The sequence below is a fragment of the Pseudophryne corroboree genome, chromosome 1, assembly GCF_028390025.1.
Source record: "Pseudophryne corroboree isolate aPseCor3 chromosome 1, aPseCor3.hap2, whole genome shotgun sequence".
Classification (NCBI taxonomy): Eukaryota; Metazoa; Chordata; class Amphibia; order Anura; family Myobatrachidae; genus Pseudophryne; species Pseudophryne corroboree.
Genome location: NC_086444.1, coordinates 1,225,884,547 through 1,225,910,047, shown reverse-complemented (window position 1 = coordinate 1,225,910,047; position 25,501 = coordinate 1,225,884,547). Strand labels below are relative to the sequence as shown.

Below are 25,501 nucleotides of genomic sequence, written 5' to 3'. Positions count from 1 at the left end.
GGGAGCCTGGCACATATACTGTCATTATCTCCTGGAAGGAACCTGGCACATATACTGTCATTATCTCCTGGTCGGAACCTGGCACATATACTGTCATTATCTCCTGGTGTGAACCTGGCACATATACTGTCATTATCTCCTGGCAGGAACCTGGCACATATACTGTCATTATCTCCTGGCGGGAACCTGGCACATATACTGTCATTATCTCCTGGTGTGAACCTGGCACATATACTGTCATTATCTCCTGAAGGGAACCTGGCACATATACTGTCATTATCTCCTGGAGGGAGCCTGGCACATATACTATCATTATCTCCTGGAGGGAACCTGGCACATATACTGGCATTATCTCCTGGTGGGAACCTGGCACATATACTGGCATTATCTCCTGGATGGAACCTTGCACATATACTGTCATTATCTCCTGGCAGTAACCTGGCACATATACTGTCATTATCTCCTGGCAGGAAACTGGCAGATATACTGTCATTATCTCCTGGCAGGAACCTGGCACATATACTGTCATTATCTCCTGGAGGGAGCCTGGCACATATACTGTCATTATCTCCTGGTGGGAACCTGGCACATATACTGTCATTATCTCCTGGAGGGAGCCTGGCACATATACTGTCATTATCTCCTGGAGGGAACCTGGCACATATACTGTCATTATCTCCTGGAGGGAACCTGGCACATATACTGGCATTATCTCCTGGAGGGAACCTGGCACATATACTGTCATTATCTCCTGGAGGGAACCTGGCACATATACTGTCATTATCTCCTGGTGGGAACCTGGCACATATACTGGCATTATCTCCTGGAGGGAACCTGGCACATATACTGGCATTATCTCCTGGTGGGAACCTGGCACATATACTGGCATTATCTCCTGGAGGGAACCTGACACATATACTGGCATTATCTCCTGGAGGGAACCTGACACATATACTGTCATTATCTCCTGGTGGGAACCTGGCACATATACTGGCATTATCTCCTGGAGGGAACCTGGCACATATACTGGCATTATCTCCTGGAGGGAACCTGGCACATATACTGGCATTATCTCCTGGTGGGAACCTGGCACATATACTGGCATTATCTCCTGGAGGGAACCTGGCACATATACTGTCATTATCTCCTGGAGGGAACCTGGCACATATACTGTCATTATCTCCTGGTGGGAACCTGGCCATATACTGTCATTATCTCCTGGTGGGAACCTGGCGCCTATGCTGTCATTATCTCCTGGTGGGAACCTGGCCATATACTGTCATTATCTCCTGGGGGGCACCTGGCACCTATACTGTCATTATCTCCTGGTGGGAACCTGGCACATATACTGTCATTATCTCCTGGTGGGAACCTGGCCATATACTGTCATTATATCCTGGTGGGAACCTGGCGCCTATGCTGTCATTATCTCCTGGTGGGAACCTGGCACCTATACTGTCATTATCTCCTGGTGGGAACCTGGCCATATACTGTCATTATCTCCTGGTGGGAACCTGGCACCTATACTGTCATTATCTCCTGGTGGGAACCTGGCAATATACTGTCATTATCTCCTGGTGGGAACCTGGCAATATACTGTCATTATCTCCTGGTGGGAACCTGGCCATATACTGTCATTATCTCCTGGGGGGCACCTGGCACCTATACTGTCATTATCTCCTGGTGGGAACCTGGCACATATACTGTCATTATCTCCTGGTGGGAACCTGGCCATATACTGTCATTATCTCCTGGTGGGAACCTGGCCATATACTGTCATTATCTCCTGGTGGAAACCTGGCACATATACTGTCATTATCTCCTGGTGGGAACCTGGCACATATACTGTCATTATCTCCTGGAAGGAACCTGGCACATATACTGTCATTATCTCCTGAAGGGAACCTGGCACATATACTGTCATTATCTCCTGGAAGGAACCTGGCACATATACTGTCATTATCTCCTGAAGGGAACCTGGCACATATACTGTCATTATCTCCTGGCAGGAACCTGGCACATATACTGTCATTATCTCCTGAAGGGAACCTGGCACATATACTGTCATTATCTCCTGGTGTGAACCTGGCACATATACTGTCATTATCTCCTGAAGGGAACCTGGCACATATACTGTCATTATCTCCTGGTGTGAACCTGGCACATATACTGTCATTATCTCCTGGAGGGAGCCTGGCACATATACTGTCATTATCTCCTGGAGGGAACCTGGCACATATACTGTCATTATCTCCTGGTGGGAACCTGGCCACATACTGTCATTATCTCCTGGAGGGAGCCTGGCACATATACTGACATTATCTCCTGAAGGGAACCTGGCACATATACTGTCATTATCTCCTGGAGGGAACCTGGCACATATACTGTCATTATCTCCTGGTGTGAACCTGACACATATACTGTCATTATCTCCTGGTGTGAACCTGGCAATATACTGTCATTATCTCCTGGAAGGAGCCTGGCACATATACTGTCATTATCTCCTGGAAGGAGCCTGGCACATATACTGTCATTATCTCCTGGAGGGAACCTGGCACATATACTGTCATTATCTCCTGGAAGGAGCCAGGCACATATACTGTCATTATCTCCTGGAGGGAGCCTGGCACATATACTGTCATTATCTCCTGAAGGGAACCTGGCACATATACTGTCATTATCTCCTGGCAGGAACCTGGCACATATACTGTCATTATCTCCTGAAGGGAACCTGGCACATATACTGTCATTATCTCCTGGTGTGAACCTGGCACATATACTGTCATTATCTCCTGAAGGGAACCTGGCACATATACTGTCATTATCTCCTGGAGAGAACCTGGCACATATACTGTCATTATCTCCTGGAGGGAGCCTGGCACATATACTGTCATTATCTCCTGGAGGGAACCTGGCACATATACTGTCATTATCTCCTGGTGGGAACCTGGCCATATACTGTCATTATCTCCTGGAGGGAGCCTGGCACATATACTGTCATTATCTCCTGGTGTGAACCTGGCACATATACTGTCATTATCTCCAGGAGGGAGCCTGGCACATATACTGTCATTATCTCCTGGAAGGAACCTGGCACATTTGCTGTCATGATCTCCTGGAGGGAACCTGGCACATATACTGTCATTATCTCCAGGAGGGAACCTTTCACATATACTGTCATTATCTCCTGGGGGGCACCTGGCACATATACTGTCATTATCTCCTGGAGGGAGCCTGGCACATATACTGTCATTATCTCCTGGTGGAAACCTGGCACATATACTGTCATTATCTCCTGGCGGGAACCTGGCCATATACTGTCATTATCTCCTGGAGGGAACCTGGCACATATACTGTCATTATCTCCTGGTGGGAACCTGGCACATATACTGTCATTATCTCCTGGAGGGAACCTGGCACATATACTGTCATTATCTCCTGGTGGGAACCTGGCACATATACTGTCATTATCTCCTGGAAGGAACCTGGCACATATACTGTCATTATCTCCTGGAAGGAACCTGGCACATATACTGTCATTATCTCCTGAAGGGAACCTGGCACATATACTGTCATTATCTCCTGGAAGGAACCTGGCACATATACTGTCATTATCTTCTGAAGGGAACCTGGCACATATACTGTCATTATCTCCTGGTGTGAACCTGGCACATATACTGTCATTATCTCCTGGAAGGAACCTGGCACATATACTGTCATTATCTCCTGGTGGGAACCTGGCCATATACTGTCATTATCTCCTGGAGGGAACCTGGCACATATACTGTCATTATCTCCTGAAGGGAACCTGGCACATATACTGTCATTATCTCCTGGCAGGAACCTGGCACATATACTGTCATTATCTCCTGGCAGGAACCTGGCACATATACTGTCATTATCTCCTGGAGGGAGCCTGGCACATATACTGTCATTATCTCCTGGAAGGAACCTGGCACATATACTGTCATTATCTCCTGGAGGGAACCTGGCACATATACTGTCATTATCTCCTGAAGGGAACCTGGCACATATACTGTCATTATCTCCTGGAAGGAACCTGGCACATATACTGTCATTATCTCCTGAAGGGAACCTGGCACATATACTGTCATTATCTCCTGGCAGGAACCTGGCACATATACTGTCATTATCTCCTGAAGGGAACCTGGCACATATACTGTCATTATCTCCTGGTGTGAACCTGGCACATATACTGTCATTATCTCATGAAGGGAACCTGGCACATATACTGTCATAATCTCCTGGTGTGAACCTGGCACATATACTGTCATTATCTCCTGGAGGGAGCCTGGCACATATACTGTCATTATCTCCTGGAGGGAACCTGGCACATATACTGTCATTATCTCCTGGTGGGAACCTGGCCATATACTGTCATTATCTCCTGGAGGGAGCCTGGCACATATACTGACATTATCTCCTGAAGGGAACCTGGCACATATACTGTCATTATCTCCTGGAGGGAACCTGGCACATATACTGTCATTATCTCCTGGTGTGAACCTGACACATATACTGTCATTATCTCCTGGTGTGAACCTGGCACATATACTGTCATTATCTCCTGAAGGGAACCTGGCACATATACTGTCATTATCTCCTGGCAGGAACCTGGCACATATACTGTCATTATCTCCTGAAGGGAACCTGGCACATATACTGTCATTATCTCCTGGTGTGAACCTGGCACATATACTGTCATTATCTCCTGAAGGGAACCTGGCACATATACTGTCATTATCTCCTGGAGAGAACCTGGCACATATACTGTCATTATCTCCTGGAGGGAGCCTGGCACATATACTGTCATATCTCCTGGAGGGAACCTGGCACATATACTGTCATTATCTCCTGGTGGGAACCTGGCCATATACTGTCATTATCTCCTGGAGGGAGCCTGGCACATATACTGTCATTATCTCCTGGTGTGAACCTGGCACATATACTGTCATTATCTCCTGGAGGGAACCTGGCACATATACTGTCATTATCTCCTGGAAGGAACCTGGCACATTTGCTGTCATGATCTCCTGGAGGGAACCTGGCACATATACTGTCATTATCTCCAGGAGGGAACCTTTCACATATACTGTCATTATCTCCTGGGGGGCACCTGGCACATATACTGTCATTATCTCCTGGAGGGAGCCTGGCACATATACTGTCATTATCTCCTGGTGGGAACCTGGCACATATACTGTCATTATCTCCTGGCGGGAACCTGGCCATATACTGTCATTATCTCCTGGAGGGAACCTGACACATATACTGTCATTATCTCCTGGTGGGAACCTGGCACATATACTGTCATTATCTCCTGGAGGGAACCTGGCACATATACTGTCATTATCTCCTGGTGGGAACCTGACACATATACTGTCATTATCTCCTGGAGGGAGCCTGGCACATATACTGTCATTATCTCCTGGTGGGAACCTGGCACATATACTGGCATTATCTCCTGGCGGGAACCTGACACATATACTGTCATTATCTTCTGGTGGGAACCTGGCACATATACTGTCATTATCTCCTGGAGGGAACCTGGCACATATACTGTCATTATCTCTTGGAGGGAACCTTTCACATATACTGTATCTCCTGGCGGGAACCTGTCCATATACTGTCATTATCTCCTGGAGGGAACCTGGCACATATACTGTCATTATCTCTTGGCGGGAACCTGGCACATATACTGTCATTATCTCCTGGCAGGAACCTGGCACATATACTGTCATTATCTCCTGGTGGGAACCTGGCACATATACTGTCATTATCTCCTGGAGGGAACCTGGCACATATACTGTCATTATCTCCTGGCAGGAACCTGGCACATATACTGTCATTATCTCCTGGTGGGAACCTGGCACATATACTGTCATTATCTCCTGGAGGGAACCTGGCACATATACTGTCATTATCTCCTGGCAGGAACCTGGCACATATACTGTCATTATCTCCTGGCAGGAACCTGGCACATACACTGTCATTATCTCCTGGCAGGAACCTGGCACATATACTGTCATTATCCTGGCAGGAACCTGGCACATATACTGTCATTATCTCCTGGAGGGAACCTGGCACATATACTGTCATTATCTCCTGGAGGGAACCTGGCACATATACTGTCATTATCTCCTGGAGGGAGCCAGGCACATATACTGTCATTATCTCCTGGAGGGAACCTGGCACATATACTGTCATTATCTCCTGGTCGGAACCTGGCACATATACTGTCATTATCTCCTGGTGGGAACCTGGCACATATATTGTCATTATCTCCTGGTCGGAACCTGGCACATATACTGTCATTATCTCCTGGTGGGAACCTGGCACATATATTGTCATTATCTCCTGGAGGGAACCTGGCACATATACTGTCATTATCTCCTGGTGGGAACCTGGCGCCTATACTGTCATTATCTCCTGGAGGGAACCTGGCACATATACTGTCATTATCTCCTGGAGGGAACCTGGCGCATATACTGTCATTATCTCCTGGAGGGAACCTGGCGCTTATACTGTCATTATCTCCTGGAAGGAACCTGGCACATATACTGTCATTATCTCCTGGTGGGAACCTGGCACTTATACTGTCATTATCTCCTGGAGGGAACCTGGCACATATACTGTCATTATCTCCTGGAAGGAACCTGGCACATATACTGTCATTATCTCCTGGTGGGAACCTGGCACATATACTGTCATTATCTCCTGGAGGGAGCCTGGCACATATACTGTCATTATCTCCTGGAGGGAACCTGGCACATATACTGTCATTATCTCCTGGCAGGAACCTGGCACATATACTGTCATTATCTCCTGGAGGGAGCCTGGCACATCTACTGTCATTATCTGCTGGCAGGAACCTGGCACATATACTGTCATTATCTCCTGGCAGGAACCTGGCACATATACTGTCATTATCTCCTGGAGGGAGCCTGGCACATATACTGTCATTATCTCCTGGAAGGAACCTGGCACATATACTGTCATTATCTCCTGGTCGGAACCTGGCACATATACTGTCATTATCTCCTGGTGTGAACCTGGCACATATACTGTCATTATCTCCTGGCAGGAACCTGGCACATATACTGTCATTATCTCCTGGCGGGAACCTGGCACATATACTGTCATTATCTCCTGGTGTGAACCTGGCACATATACTGTCATTATCTCCTGAAGGGAACCTGGCACATATACTGTCATTATCTCCTGGAGGGAGCCTGGCACATATACTATCATTATCTCCTGGAGGGAACCTGGCACATATACTGGCATTATCTCCTGGTGGGAACCTGGCACATATACTGGCATTATCTCCTGGATGGAACCTTGCACATATACTGTCATTATCTCCTGGCAGTAACCTGGCACATATACTGTCATTATCTCCTGGCAGGAAACTGGCAGATATACTGTCATTATCTCCTGGCAGGAACCTGGCACATATACTGTCATTATCTCCTGGAGGGAGCCTGGCACATATACTGTCATTATCTCCTGGTGGGAACCTGGCACATATACTGGCATTATCTCCTGGAGGGAACCTGACACATATACTGGCATTATCTCCTGGAGGGAACCTGACACATATACTGTCATTATCTCCTGGTGGGAACCTGGCACATATACTGGCATTATCTCCTGGAGGGAACCTGGCACATATACTGGCATTATCTCCTGGAGGGAACCTGGCACATATACTGGCATTATCTCCTGGTGGGAACCTGGCACATATACTGGCATTATCTCCTGGAGGGAACCTGGCACATATACTGTCATTATCTCCTGGAGGGAACCTGGCACATATACTGTCATTATCTCCTGGTGGGAACCTGGCCATATACTGTCATTATCTCCTGGTGGGAACCTGGCGCCTATGCTGTCATTATCTCCTGGTGGGAACCTGGCCATATACTGTCATTATCTCCTGGGGGGCACCTGGCACCTATACTGTCATTATCTCCTGGTGGGAACCTGGCACATATACTGTCATTATCTCCTGGTGGGAACCTGGCCATATACTGTCATTATATCCTGGTGGGAACCTGGCGCCTATGCTGTCATTATCTCCTGGTGGGAACCTGGCACCTATACTGTCATTATCTCCTGGTGGGAACCTGGCCATATACTGTCATTATCTCCTGGTGGGAACCTGGCACCTATACTGTCATTATCTCCTGGTGGGAACCTGGCAATATACTGTCATTATCTCCTGGTGGGAACCTGGCAATATACTGTCATTATCTCCTGGTGGGAACCTGGCCATATACTGTCATTATCTCCTGGGGGGCACCTGGCACCTATACTGTCATTATCTCCTGGTGGGAACCTGGCACATATACTGTCATTATCTCCTGGTGGGAACCTGGCCATATACTGTCATTATCTCCTGGTGGGAACCTGGCCATATACTGTCATTATCTCCTGGTGGAAACCTGGCACATATACTGTCATTATCTCCTGGTGGGAACCTGGCACATATACTGTCATTATCTCCTGGAAGGAACCTGGCACATATACTGTCATTATCTCCTGAAGGGAACCTGGCACATATACTGTCATTATCTCCTGGAAGGAACCTGGCACATATACTGTCATTATCTCCTGAAGGGAACCTGGCACATATACTGTCATTATCTCCTGGCAGGAACCTGGCACATATACTGTCATTATCTCCTGAAGGGAACCTGGCACATATACTGTCATTATCTCCTGGTGTGAACCTGGCACATATACTGTCATTATCTCCTGAAGGGAACCTGGCACATATACTGTCATTATCTCCTGGTGTGAACCTGGCACATATACTGTCATTATCTCCTGGAGGGAGCCTGGCACATATACTGTCATTATCTCCTGGAGGGAACCTGGCACATATACTGTCATCTCCTGGTGGGAACCTGGCCACATACTGTCATTATCTCCTGGAGGGAGCCTGGCACATATACTGACATTATCTCCTGAAGGGAACCTGGCACATATACTGTCATTATCTCCTGGAGGGAACCTGGCACATATACTGTCATTATCTCCTGGTGTGAACCTGACACATATACTGTCATTATCTCCTGGTGTGAACCTGGCAATATACTGTCATTATCTCCTGGAAGGAGCCTGGCACATATACTGTCATTATCTCCTGGAAGGAGCCTGGCACATATACTGTCATTATCTCCTGGAGGGAACCTGGCACATATACTGTCATTATCTCCTGGAAGGAGCCAGGCACATATACTGTCATTATCTCCTGGAGGGAGCCTGGCACATATACTGTCATTATCTCCTGAAGGGAACCTGGCACATATACTGTCATTATCTCCTGGCAGGAACCTGGCACATATACTGTCATTATCTCCTGAAGGGAACCTGGCACATATACTGTCATTATCTCCTGGTGTGAACCTGGCACATATACTGTCATTATCTCCTGAAGGGAACCTGGCACATATACTGTCATTATCTCCTGGAGAGAACCTGGCACATATACTGTCATTATCTCCTGGAGGGAGCCTGGCACATATACTGTCATTATCTCCTGGAGGGAACCTGGCACATATACTGTCATTATCTCCTGGTGGGAACCTGGCCATATACTGTCATTATCTCCTGGAGGGAGCCTGGCACATATACTGTCATTATCTCCTGGTGTGAACCTGGCACATATACTGTCATTATCTCCAGGAGGGAGCCTGGCACATATACTGTCATTATCTCCTGGAAGGAACCTGGCACATTTGCTGTCATGATCTCCTGGAGGGAACCTGGCACATATACTGTCATTATCTCCAGGAGGGAACCTTTCACATATACTGTCATTATCTCCTGGGGGGCACCTGGCACATATACTGTCATTATCTCCTGGAGGGAGCCTGGCACATATACTGTCATTATCTCCTGGTGGAAACCTGGCACATATACTGTCATTATCTCCTGGCGGGAACCTGGCCATATACTGTCATTATCTCCTGGAGGGAACCTGGCACATATACTGTCATTATCTCCTGGTGGGAACCTGGCACATATACTGTCATTATCTCCTGGAGGGAACCTGGCACATATACTGTCATTATCTCCTGGTGGGAACCTGGCACATATACTGTCATTATCTCCTGGAAGGAACCTGGCACATATACTGTCATTATCTCCTGGAAGGAACCTGGCACATATACTGTCATTATCTCCTGAAGGGAACCTGGCACATATACTGTCATTATCTCCTGGAAGGAACCTGGCACATATACTGTCATTATCTTCTGAAGGGAACCTGGCACATATACTGTCATTATCTCCTGGTGTGAACCTGGCACATATACTGTCATTATCTCCTGGAAGGAACCTGGCACATATACTGTCATTATCTCCTGGTGGGAACCTGGCCATATACTGTCATTATCTCCTGGAGGGAACCTGGCACATATACTGTCATTATCTCCTGAAGGGAACCTGGCACATATACTGTCATTATCTCCTGGCAGGAACCTGGCACATATACTGTCATTATCTCCTGGCAGGAACCTGGCACATATACTGTCATTATCTCCTGGAGGGAGCCTGGCACATATACTGTCATTATCTCCTGGAAGGAACCTGGCACATATACTGTCATTATCTCCTGGAGGGAACCTGGCACATATACTGTCATTATCTCCTGAAGGGAACCTGGCACATATACTGTCATTATCTCCTGGAAGGAACCTGGCACATATACTGTCATTATCTCCTGAAGGGAACCTGGCACATATACTGTCATTATCTCCTGGCAGGAACCTGGCACATATACTGTCATTATCTCCTGAAGGGAACCTGGCACATATACTGTCATTATCTCCTGGTGTGAACCTGGCACATATACTGTCATTATCTCCTGAAGGGAACCTGGCACATATACTGTCATAATCTCCTGGTGTGAACCTGGCACATATACTGTCATTATCTCCTGGAGGGAGCCTGGCACATATACTGTCATTATCTCCTGGAGGGAACCTGGCACATATACTGTCATTATCTCCTGGTGGGAACCTGGCCATATACTGTCATTATCTCCTGGAGGGAGCCTGGCACATATACTGACATTATCTCCTGAAGGGAACCTGGCACATATACTGTCATTATCTCCTGGAGGGAACCTGGCACATATACTGTCATTATCTCCTGGTGTGAACCTGACACATATACTGTCATTATCTCCTGGTGTGAACCTGGCACATATACTGTCATTATCTCCTGAAGGGAACCTGGCACATATACTGTCATTATCTCCTGGCAGGAACCTGGCACATATACTGTCATTATCTCCTGAAGGGAACCTGGCACATATACTGTCATTATCTCCTGGTGTGAACCTGGCACATATACTGTCATTATCTCCTGAAGGGAACCTGGCACATATACTGTCATTATCTCCTGGAGAGAACCTGGCACATATACTGTCATTATCTCCTGGAGGGAGCCTGGCACATATACTGTCATATCTCCTGGAGGGAACCTGGCACATATACTGTCATTATCTCCTGGTGGGAACCTGGCCATATACTGTCATTATCTCCTGGAGGGAGCCTGGCACATATACTGTCATTATCTCCTGGTGTGAACCTGGCACATATACTGTCATTATCTCCTGGAGGGAACCTGGCACATATACTGTCATTATCTCCTGGAAGGAACCTGGCACATTTGCTGTCATGATCTCCTGGAGGGAACCTGGCACATATACTGTCATTATCTCCAGGAGGGAACCTTTCACATATACTGTCATTATCTCCTGGGGGGCACCTGGCACATATACTGTCATTATCTCCTGGAGGGAGCCTGGCACATATACTGTCATTATCTCCTGGTGGGAACCTGGCACATATACTGTCATTATCTCCTGGCGGGAACCTGGCCATATACTGTCATTATCTCCTGGAGGGAACCTGACACATATACTGTCATTATCTCCTGGTGGGAACCTGGCACATATACTGTCATTATCTCCTGGAGGGAACCTGGCACATATACTGTCATTATCTCCTGGTGGGAACCTGACACATATACTGTCATTATCTCCTGGAGGGAGCCTGGCACATATACTGTCATTATCTCCTGGTGGGAACCTGGCACATATACTGGCATTATCTCCTGGCGGGAACCTGACACATATACTGTCATTATCTTCTGGTGGGAACCTGGCACATATACTGTCATTATCTCCTGGAGGGAACCTGGCACATATACTGTCATTATCTCTTGGAGGGAACCTTTCACATATACTGTATCTCCTGGCGGGAACCTGTCCATATACTGTCATTATCTCCTGGAGGGAACCTGGCACATATACTGTCATTATCTCTTGGCGGGAACCTGGCACATATACTGTCATTATCTCCTGGCAGGAACCTGGCACATATACTGTCATTATCTCCTGGTGGGAACCTGGCACATATACTGTCATTATCTCCTGGAGGGAACCTGGCACATATACTGTCATTATCTCCTGGCAGGAACCTGGCACATATACTGTCATTATCTCCTGGTGGGAACCTGGCACATATACTGTCATTATCTCCTGGAGGGAACCTGGCACATATACTGTCATTATCTCCTGGCAGGAACCTGGCACATATACTGTCATTATCTCCTGGCAGGAACCTGGCACATACACTGTCATTATCTCCTGGCAGGAACCTGGCACATATACTGTCATTATCCTGGCAGGAACCTGGCACATATACTGTCATTATCTCCTGGAGGGAACCTGGCACATATACTGTCATTATCTCCTGGAGGGAACCTGGCACATATACTGTCATTATCTCCTGGAGGGAGCCAGGCACATATACTGTCATTATCTCCTGGAGGGAACCTGGCACATATACTGTCATTATCTCCTGGTCGGAACCTGGCACATATACTGTCATTATCTCCTGGTGGGAACCTGGCACATATATTGTCATTATCTCCTGGTCGGAACCTGGCACATATACTGTCATTATCTCCTGGTGGGAACCTGGCACATATATTGTCATTATCTCCTGGAGGGAACCTGGCACATATACTGTCATTATCTCCTGGTGGGAACCTGGCGCCTATACTGTCATTATCTCCTGGAGGGAACCTGGCACATATACTGTCATTATCTCCTGGAGGGAACCTGGCGCATATACTGTCATTATCTCCTGGAGGGAACCTGGCGCTTATACTGTCATTATCTCCTGGAAGGAACCTGGCACATATACTGTCATTATCTCCTGGTGGGAACCTGGCACTTATACTGTCATTATCTCCTGGAGGGAACCTGGCACATATACTGTCATTATCTCCTGGAAGGAACCTGGCACATATACTGTCATTATCTCCTGGTGGGAACCTGGCACATATACTGTCATTATCTCCTGGAGGGAGCCTGGCACATATACTGTCATTATCTCCTGGAGGGAACCTGGCACATATACTGTCATTATCTCCTGGCAGGAACCTGGCACATATACTGTCATTATCTCCTGGAGGGAGCCTGGCACATCTACTGTCATTATCTGCTGGCAGGAACCTGGCACATATACTGTCATTATCTCCTGGCAGGAACCTGGCACATATACTGTCATTATCTCCTGGAGGGAGCCTGGCACATATACTGTCATTATCTCCTGGAAGGAACCTGGCACATATACTGTCATTATCTCCTGGTCGGAACCTGGCACATATACTGTCATTATCTCCTGGTGTGAACCTGGCACATATACTGTCATTATCTCCTGGCAGGAACCTGGCACATATACTGTCATTATCTCCTGGCGGGAACCTGGCACATATACTGTCATTATCTCCTGGTGTGAACCTGGCACATATACTGTCATTATCTCCTGAAGGGAACCTGGCACATATACTGTCATTATCTCCTGGAGGGAGCCTGGCACATATACTATCATTATCTCCTGGAGGGAACCTGGCACATATACTGGCATTATCTCCTGGTGGGAACCTGGCACATATACTGGCATTATCTCCTGGATGGAACCTTGCACATATACTGTCATTATCTCCTGGCAGTAACCTGGCACATATACTGTCATTATCTCCTGGCAGGAAACTGGCAGATATACTGTCATTATCTCCTGGCAGGAACCTGGCACATATACTGTCATTATCTCCTGGAGGGAGCCTGGCACATATACTGTCATTATCTCCTGGTGGGAACCTGGCACATATACTGTCATTATCTCCTGGAGGGAGCCTGGCACATATACTGTCATTATCTCCTGGAGGGAACCTGGCACATATACTGTCATTATCTCCTGGAGGGAACCTGGCACATATACTGGCATTATCTCCTGGAGGGAACCTGGCACATATACTGTCATTATCTCCTGGAGGGAACCTGGCACATATACTGTCATTATCTCCTGGTGGGAACCTGGCACATATACTGGCATTATCTCCTGGAGGGAACCTGGCACATATACTGGCATTATCTCCTGGAGGGAACCTGGCACATATACTGTCATTATCTCCTGGAGGGAACCTGGCACATATACTGTTATTATCTCCTGGTGGGAACCTGGCACATATACTGGCATTATCTCCTGGTGGGAACCTGGCACATATACTGTCATTATCTCCTGGCAGGAACCTGGCACATATACTGTCATTATCTCCTGGAGGGAGCCTGGCACATATACTGTCATTATCTCCTGGAAGGAACCTGGCACATATACTGTCATTATCTCCTGGTCGGAACCTGGCACATATACTGTCATTATCTCCTGGTGTGAACCTGGCACATATACTGTCATTATCTCCTGGCAGGAACCTGGCACATATACTGTCATTATCTCCTGGCGGGAACCTGGCACATATACTGTCATTATCTCCTGGTGTGAACCTGGCACATATACTGTCATTATCTCCTGAAGGGAACCTGGCACATATACTGTCATTATCTCCTGGAGGGAGCCTGGCACATATACTATCATTATCTCCTGGAGGGAACCTGGCACATATACTGGCATTATCTCCTGGTGGGAACCTGGCACATATACTGGCATTATCTCCTGGATGGAACCTTGCACATATACTGTCATTATCTCCTGGCAGTAACCTGGCACATATACTGTCATTATCTCCTGGCAGGAAACTGGCAGATATACTGTCATTATCTCCTGGCAGGAACCTGGCACATATACTGTCATTATCTCCTGGAGGGAGCCTGGCACATATACTGTCATTATCTCCTGGTGGGAACCTGGCACATATACTGTCATTATCTCCTGGAGGGAGCCTGGCACATATACTGTCATTATCTCCTGGAGGGAACCTGGCACATATACTGTCATTATCTCCTGGAGGGAACCTGGCACATATACTGGCATTATCTCCTGGAGGGAACCTGGCACATATACTGTCATTATCTCCTGGAGGGAACCTGGCACATATACTGTCATTATCTCCTGGTGGGAACCTGGCACATATACTGGCATTATCTCCTGGAGGGAACCTGGCACATATACTGGCATTATCTCCTGGTGGGAACCTGGCACATATACTGGCATTATCTCCTGGAGGGAACCTGACACATATACTGGCATTATCTCCTGGAGGGAACCTGACACATATACTGTCATTATCTCCTGGTGGGAACCTGGCACATATACTGGCATTATCTCCTGGAGGGAACCTGGCACATATACTGGCATTATCTCCTGGAGGGAACCTGGCACATATACTGGCATTATCTCCTGGTGGGAACCTGGCACATATACTGGCATTATCTCCTGGAGGGAACCTGGCACATATACTGTCATTATCTCCTGGAGGGAACCTGGCACATATACTGTCATTATCTCCTGGTGGGAACCTGGCCATATACTGTCATTATCTCCTGGTGGGAACCTGGCGCCTATGCTGTCATTATCTCCTGGTGGGAACCTGGCCATATACTGTCATTATCTCCTGGGGGGCACCTGGCACCTATACTGTCATTATCTCCTGGTGGGAACCTGGCACATATACTGTCATTATCTCCTGGTGGGAACCTGGCCATATACTGTCATTATATCCTGGTGGGAACCTGGCGCCTATGCTGTCATTATCTCCTGGTGGGAACCTGGCACCTATACTGTCATTATCTCCTGGTGGGAACCTGGCCATATACTGTCATTATCTCCTGGTGGGAACCTGGCACCTATACTGTCATTATCTCCTGGTGGGAACCTGGCAATATACTGTCATTATCTCCTGGTGGGAACCTGGCAATATACTGTCATTATCTCCTGGTGGGAACCTGGCCATATACTGTCATTATCTCCTGGGGGGCACCTGGCACCTATACTGTCATTATCTCCTGGTGGGAACCTGGCACATATACTGTCATTATCTCCTGGTGGGAACCTGGCCATATACTGTCATTATCTCCTGGTGGGAACCTGGCCATATACTGTCATTATCTCCTGGTGGAAACCTGGCACATATACTGTCATTATCTCCTGGTGGGAACCTGGCACATATACTGTCATTATCTCCTGGAAGGAACCTGGCACATATACTGTCATTATCTCCTGGTGGGAACCTGGCACATATACTGTCATTATCTCCTGGTGGGAACCTGGCACATATACTGTCATTATCTCCTGGAAGGAACCTGGCACATATACTGTCATTATCTCCTGGAGGGAACCTGGCACATATACTGTCATTATCTCCTGGTGGGAACCTGGCACATATACTGTCATTATCTCCTGGTGGGAACCTGGCATCTATACTGTCATTATCTCCTGGTGGGAACCTGGCACATATACTGTCATTATCTCCTGGTGGGAACCTGGCCATATACTGTCATTATATCCTGGTGGGAACCTGGCACATATACTGTCATTATCTCCTGGTGGGAACATGGCCATATACTGTCATTATCTCCTGGAGGGAACCTGGCCATATACTGTCATTATATCCTGGTGGGAACCTGGCACCTATACTGGCATTATCTCCTGGTGGGAACCTGGCACCTATACTGGCATTATCTCCTGGAGGGAGCCTGGCACATATACTGTCATTATTAGGCTGATCATATTATCCCTTTAACAATCATGAATTACACAGGTTCTGTGGCTGCTTAAAACCAGGTGAAATGCAGGCTTGTAGTCAGCCAGCCACAGAACCTGTGTGGTAACCTGGCGCCTATACGCCCATTATCTCCTGGCGGGAACCCAGCGCCTATACTATCATTATCTCCTGGTGGGAACCTGGCGTCTATACTGTCATTGTATCCTGGCGGGAATCTGGTGCCTATACTGTCATTATCTCCTGGCGGGAACCTGGCCATATACTGCCTTATATATCCTGGTGGGAATCTGGTGCCTATATTGTCAATATCTCCTGGCGGGAACCTGGCCATATACTGTCATTATATCCTGGTGGGAATCTGGTGCCTATATTGTCAATATCTCCTGGCGGGAACCTGGCACCTATGCTGTCATCTCCTGCCAGGCACCTTCCTGTCTGGTAGAGAAAATTAGACATTTCCTGCATGTTTACTCACCGGGGACTGTGACGGTGTCAGAGGGGCGATGTTACAGCTTTCGTTCCGGAGGCTCGGGGAGTTTGGTGGGGACGGTGTACAGAGGCGATCCATCTCGGTAGCTGCAAAATAACAATTTAGTAATACAGGTTGAGTATCCCTTCACAAATATTTTTTTTTTCCTTTCCGTTATTTTATTATTTGATAGCACACAGTCACTAGCTATTATGACAAATGAGTCAAATGTATTATCGGACTTGTCACTAGTGCAATGTAAGTTCTGATCCTAGAGCAAAATAGAGACGAGACAAATCACTAACATTACTACCACAGGGGAGAAAAGACACCGGGGGCTGTATGTGACTGATGAGAGCCACAGGGGACTGTATGTGACTGATGAGAGACACTGGGGGCTGTATGTAACTGATGAGAGCCACAAGGGACTGTATGTAACTGATGAGAGACACCGGGGGCTGTATGTGACTGATGAGAGACACCGGGGGCTGTATGTGACTGATGAGAGACACCGGAGGCTGTATATTACCGCTAAGAGGCACAGGGGGGCAGGATGTGACCAATGAGAGACAGTGGGGCTGGATGTGACCAATGAGAGACATTGAGGGTTGGAGGTTGGATGTTGCAGATGAAAGACACCGAAAGTTGGATGTGACCGATGCGAGACACCGGGGGCTGGATGTGACGAAGGAGAGACACCGGGGGCTGGATGTGACCCATGAGAGACAATGGTAGCTGGATGTGACTGATGAGAGACACCGGGGGCTGGATGTAACTGATGAGAGACACCGGGGGCTGGATGTGACCAAGGAGAGACACCGGGGGCTGGATGTGACCCATGAGAGACAATGGTGGCTGGATGTAACTGATGAGAGACACCGGGGGCTGGATGTGACCAAGAAGAGACACTGAGGGCTGGATGTAATTTATGAGAGACACCGGGGGCTGGATGTAACTGATGAGAGACACCGGGGGCTGGATGTAACTGATGAGAGACACCGGGGGCTGGATGTAACTGATGAGAGACACCGGGGGCTGGATGTAACTGATGAGAGACACCGGGGGCTGGATGTAACTGATGAGAGACACCGGGGGCTGGATGTAACTGATGAGAGACACCGGGGGCTGGATGTAACTGATGAGAGACACCGGGGCTGGATGTGACCAAGGAGAGACACTGAGGGCTGGATCTGACTGATGAGAGATACCAGGGGCTGGATGTAACTGATGAGAGACACCGGGGGCTGGATGTAACTGATGAGAGACACCGGGGGCTGGATGTAACTGATGAGAGACACCGGGGGCTGGATGTAACTGATGAGAGACACCGGGGGCTGGATGTAACTGATGAGAGACACCGGGGGCTGGATGTAACTGATGAGAGACACCGGGGGCTGGATGTAACTGATGAGAGACACTGAAGGCTGGATGTAACCAATGAGACACCAGGGGCTGGAGGTGACTGATGAGAGACACCGGGGGCTGGATGTAACTGATGAGAGACATCGGGGACTGGATGCGACCAAGGAGAGACACTGAGGGCTGTATGTGACTGATGAGAGACACCGGGGGCTGTATGTGACTGATGAGAGACACCGGAGGCTGTATATAACCGCTAAGAGGCACAGGGGGGCAGGATGTGACCAATGAGAGACAGTGGGGCTGGATGTGACCAATGAGAGACATTGAGGGTTGGAGGTTGGATGTTGCAGATGAAAGACACCGAAAGTTGGATGTGACCGATGCGAGACACCGGGGGCTGGATGTGACCAAGGAGAGACACCGGGGGCTGGATGTGACCCATGAGAGACAATGGTGGCTGGATGTGACTGATGAGAGACACCGGGGGCTGGATGTAACTGATGAGAGACACCGGGGGCTGGATGTGACCAAGGAGAGACACCGGGTGCTGGATGTGACCCATGAGAGACAATGGTGGCTGGATGTGACTGATGAGAGACACCGGGGGCTGGATGTAACTGATGAGAGACACCGGGGCTGGATGTGACCAAGGAGAGACACTGAGGGCTGGATCTGACTGATGAGAGACACCAGGGGCTGGATGTGACCAAGGAGAGACACTGAGGGCTGGATGTAATTTATGAGAGACACCGGGGGCTGGATGTAACTGATGAGAGACACCGGGGGCTGGATGTAACTGATGAGAGACACCGGGGGCTGGATGTAACTGATGAGAGACACCGGGGGCTGGATGTAACTGATGAGAGACACCGGGGGCTGGATGTAACTGATGAGAGACACCGGGGGCTGGATGTAACTGATGAGAGACACTGAAGGCTGGATGTAACCAATGAGACACCAGGGGCTGGAGGTGACTGATGAGAGACACCGGGGGCTGGATGTAACTGATGAGAGACATTGGGGACTGGATGTGACCAAGGAGAGACACTGAGGGCTGGATGTGACCAAGGAGAGACACTGAGGGCTGGATGTGACTGATGAGAGACACCAGGGGCTGGATGTGACCAAGTAGAGACACTGAAGGCTGGATGTAACTGATGAGAGACACCGGGGGCTGGATGTGACTAAGGAGAGACACTGAAGGCTGGATGTAACCAATGAGAGACACCAGGGGCTAGAGGTGACTGATGAGAGACACCGGGGGCTGGATGTAACTGATGAGAGACATTGAGGGTTGGATGTGACAGACGAGAGACACAGAAAGTTGGATGTGAACAATAAGACTGGATGTGACCAATGAGAAACACCATGGCCTGGATGTGACCAATGAGAAACACCATGGCCTGGATGTGACTGATGAGAGACATCAGGGGCTGGATGTGACCAATGAGAGACACCAGGAGCTGGATGTGACCAATGAAAGACATTGTGGGTTGAATGTGACCCATGAGAGACACCAAACATTGCAAGTTACCAATGAGAGACACCGGGGATGAATGTGACCGATGAAAGACACTGAGGGTTAAGAGGACTGGCTGTGACAGATGAGAGACACCTGAGGCTAGATGTGCCAGATGACAGACACCTAAGGCTGGATGTGACCAATGAGAGACACCAAACATTGCAAGTTACCAATGAGAGACACCGGGGATTAATGTGACAGATGAGAGACACTGTAGGCTGGATGTGACCAATGAGAGACACCGGGGTCAAGATGTGACCAATGAGAGACACCGGGGTCAGGATGTGACCAATGAGAGACACCGGGGTCAGGATGTGATCAATGAGAGACACCGGGGTCAGGATGTGACCAATGAGAGACACCGGGGTCAGGATGTGATCAATGAGAGACACCGGGGTCAGGATGTGACCAATGAGAGACACCGGGGTCAGGACGTGATCAATGAGGGACACCGGGGTCAGGATGTGACCAATGAGAGACACTGGGGGCAGGATGTGACTGATGAAAGACACCGGGGTCAGGATGTGACTGATGAAAGGCACCTCGGGCTGGATATGGTCGATGAAAGACACATGGGTCTAGATGTGACAGATGAGAGACACCTGAGGCTGGATGTGACTGATGAGAGAAACCAGGGGCTGGATGTGGACAATGAGAGACACATAGGCCTGGACGTGACAGATGAGAAACGCCCCTTGATGCTGAATATGACTGATGAGAGATTCTGTGGACTGGATATGACCGTTGAGAGACACTGGGGGCTGAATGTTACCGATGAGAGACTCTGAGGGTTGGATGTGACAGATGAGAGACACCAGGGGCACCGGAGTAATGGCACAGAATAAGGATACCAGAGTGGCAGCTTTGTTGTTAATTCTTTAAAAAAAAATCCTTGAATTAAAGACTGAGAATGCAGCCTATCCAGCCACTAGTAAACCAATGACATCACTGAGAATGCAGCCTATCCAGCCACTAGTAAACCAGTGACATCACTGAGAATGCAGCCTATCCAGCCACTAGTAAACCAATGACATCACTGAGAATGCAGCCTATCCAGCCACTAGTAAACCAATGACATCACTGAGAATGCAGCCTATCCAGCCACTAGTAAACCAATGACATCACTGAGAATGCAGCCTATCCAGCCACTAGTAAACCAATGACATCACTGAGAATGCAGCCTATCCAGCCACTAGGAACCAATGACATCACTGAGAATGCAGCCTATCCAGCCACTAGGAACCAGTGACATCACTGAGAATGCAGCCTATCCAGCCACTAGGAACCAGTGACATCACTGAGAATGCAGCCTATCCAGCCACTAGGAACCAGTGACATCACTGAGAATGCAGCCTATCAAGTCGCTAGGAACCAGTGACATCACTAAGAATGCAGCCTATCAAGTCGCTAGGAACCAGTGACATAATTGAGTGAGAGTGCAGCCTATCCAGTCACTAGGAACCAATGACATCACTGAGAATGCAGCCTATCCAGCCACTAGGAACCAGTGACATCACTGAGAATGCAGCCTATCAGGTCGTTAGGAACCAGTGACATCACTGAGAATGCAGCCTATCAAGTCGCTAGGAACCAGTGACATCACTGAGAATGCAGCCTATCAAGTCGCTAGGAACCAGTGACATAATTGAGTGAGAGTGCAGCCTGTCCAGCTACTAGGAACCAATTACATCACTGAGAATGCAGCCTATCCAGTCACTAGGAACCAGTAACATACTGAGAATGCAGCCTATACAATTACTAGGAACCAGTGACATCATTCAGAGTGCGTCCTATCCATTCACTAGGAGCCAGTGACATCACTGAGAGTGCGGCCTATCTAGCCACTAGGAACCAGTGACATCACTGAGAGTGCGGCCTATCCGCTCATTAAGAGTCAGTGACATCACTGAGAGTGCAGCCTATCCAGTCGCTAGGAACCAGTGGCATCACTGAGAGTGCGGCCTATCCAGCCACTAGGAACCAATGACATCACTGAGAATATGGCCTATCCAGTCCCTAGGAACCAGTGACATCACTGAGAGTGCATCCTATGCAGTCCATAGGAACCAGTGACATCACTGAGATTGCAGCCTATCCAGTCCCTAGGAACTCACTATGAGCCAGTGGCATCACTGAGAATGCAGCCTATCCAGTCACTAGGAGCCTGTGACATCACTGAGAGTACAACCTATCCACTCACTAGGAACCAGTGACATCACTGAAGGTGCAGCCTATCCATTCACTAGGAACCAGTGACATCACTGAGAGTGCAGTCTATCCAGTCACTAGGAACCAGTGACGAATGCAGCCTATCCAGTCACTAGGAATCAGTGACATCACGGAGAGTACATCCTATCTAGTTACATGACATCACTGACAGTGCATCCTATCCAGTTACTAGGAACCAGTGACATCACTGAGTATGCAGACAATCCACTCACTAGGAGCCTGTGACATCACTGAGAGTACAACCTATCCACTCACTAGGAGCCTGTGACATAACTTAGAGTGCAGCCTATCCAGTCACTAGGAACCAGTGACATCACTGAGAGTGCAGCCTATCCAGTCACTAGGAACCAGTGACATCACTGAGAGTGCAGCCTATCCAGTCACTAGGAACCAATGACATCACTGAGAATGCAGCCTATCCAGCCACTAGGAACCAGTGACATCACTGAGAATGCAGCCTATCAGGTCGCTAGGAACCAGTGACATCACTGAGAATGCAGCCTATCAAGTCGCTAGGAACCAGTGACATCACTGAGAATGCAGCCTATCAAGTCGCTAGGAACCAGTGACATAATTGAGTGAGAGTGCAGCCTGTCCAGCCACTAGGAACCAATGACATCACTGAGAATGCAGCCTATCCAGTCACTAGGAACCAGTAACATACTGAGAATGCAGCCTATACAATTACTAGGAACCAGTGACATCATTCAGAGTGCGTCCTATCCATTCACTAGGAGCCAGTGACATCACTGAGAGTGCAGCTTATCCAGTCACTAGGAACCAGTGACATCACTGAGAGTGCATCCTATCCAGTTACTAGGAACCAGTGACATCACTGAGAGTGCGTTCTATCCAGTTACTAGGAACCAGTGACATCACTGAGAGTGCGTCCTTTCCAGTCACTAGGAGCCAATGACATTACTGAGAGTGCAGCCTATCCAGTCACTAGGAACCAGTGACATCACTGAGAATGCAGCATTTGTTTCAACACAAAGGGGGTCATTAAGACCCGATCGCACGCTAGCTTTTTTAGCAGCGGTGTGATCGGGTCTGAACAGCGCATGCATGTGGTCCGCAATGCGCAGGCACGTCGGCCGCCAGCGACAGCCGTCGCCGGGCATCGAAAGATTGTACAAAGATAGCATTCACACCGGTGAACGCAAAAAGATTGACAGGAAGAAGCCGCCCGGGGGTGTCAACTCACCGTTTTCAGGGAGTGTCCAGGAAAACGCAGGCGTGCCCGGCCGTTTCCAGGGAGGGTTCCTGATGTCAGCTCCGTCCAGGATCATCGCAGCGGGTGAGTAAGTCCTAAGCTATGCAGAGATGTGCAGCTCTCTGCACAAGTGTTCGTACCTCTGCACAGCGTTTACCCCCTCCCCCTGTAGGCGGCGACTACCTGATCGCAGCACTGCAAAAAAACCGCCTGTGTGCAATCAGGTCTGAATGGCCCCCGATATTCATAACGAAGTGAGAGACTGCATTCTTTTAAATGTTTATTGAAGTAGGAATATGGCTTCTGGACAGAATCCTACAGAAACATTTGCCAAAAATAGCAGCAAGTGATTTAATTAAAACTGGTGGGGGGGTGTAATCCCTTTCTGTAGTGAATGAAGGTTACACTCGCTGCTGCCTTAAACCTCACACCTCCTCAGACAAGTCCAATCTATGTCAATGTGAGGGCTGTTTGCATTTGCCACACGAAGGAATGTGATATTCGGAGACGCTCTCCAGACGGGTGCCATTTCTCCATCTGAGATCCCATGTGGGATTTCACAAATTTCACGTTAATTAACAGCAGATGTGCCGCGGGATTCTGCTCCGAGATCCTTGATGAAAGAGGAAAGGGGGAGATTGAGCACATTCCCTCCAGAGTTAGCAGGGTCTGCTTTCTCCGAGCCCCGGCCCCAAGTTACATACACTGGGGGATTGCAGCCCACCCTGGAAGCTGACCCAATATCTGTCATCATCAGGGCCAAAAAACAGTCTGGCAGCTCCTCTGTACATCTCAGCGTCACCGCCAGCGGCGGCGCCGGCAGACAGAACGCGGCGCAGAGGGGTCACCCGTGTCCCGCAGAAGGAGATTACTTTCACACGCTGTTTTCTTGGATAGACTTAAAAGCTGCATCATTTATTTACACGTCATACAAAAGAGGATTAGTTCTTCAGTTCAAAGCTTCATTTACTGAGTATGAAATGAGCTGTCCAATCCTTTTACAGTTACTAATATGCAACAAATACTAGAGATGAGCGCCTGAAATTTTTCGGGTTTTGTGTTTTGGTTTTGGGTTCGGTTCCGCGGCCGTGTTTTGGGTTCGAACGCGTTTTGGCAAAACCTCACCGAATTTTTTTTGTCGGATTCGGGTGTGTTTTGGATTCGGGTGTTTTTTTCAAAAAACACTAAAAAACAGCTTAAATCATAGAATTTGGGGGTCATTTTGATCCCAAAGTATTATTAACCTCAAAAACCATAATTTACACTCATTTTCAGTCTATTCTGAATACCTCACACCTCACAATATTATTTTTAGTCCTAAAATTTGCACCGAGGTCGCTGTGTGAGTAAGATAAGTGACCCTAGTGGCCGACACAAACACCAGGCCCATCTAGGAGTGGCACTGCAGTGTCACGCAGGATGTCCCTTCCAAAAAACCCTCCCCAAACAGCACATGACGCAAAGAAAAAAAGAGGCGCAATGAGGTAGCTGTGTGAGTAAGATTAGCGACCCTAGTGGCCGACACAAACACCGGGCCCATCTAGGAGTGGCACTGCAGTGTCACGCAGGATGGCCCTTCCAAAAAACCCTCCCCAAACAGCACATGACGCAAAGAAAAAAAGAGGCGCAATGAGGT

At 48.3% G+C, this 25,501-nt stretch overlaps 1 protein-coding gene across 2 annotated transcripts in view; it reads right to left on the bottom strand.

The window, feature by feature from the left end:
• HSPA12B (heat shock protein family A (Hsp70) member 12B) overlaps positions 1-25,501 on the bottom strand; it is a 188,355-nt gene that overhangs the window by 110,440 nt on the left and 52,414 nt on the right. For both annotated transcript variants that reach the window (XM_063925359.1, XM_063925358.1), the window contains exon 3: positions 17,546-17,646. In XM_063925359.1, coding sequence (XP_063781429.1) covers positions 17,546-17,646 — 101 coding nt within the window. The remainder of the gene's footprint in view (positions 1-17,545; positions 17,647-25,501) is intronic.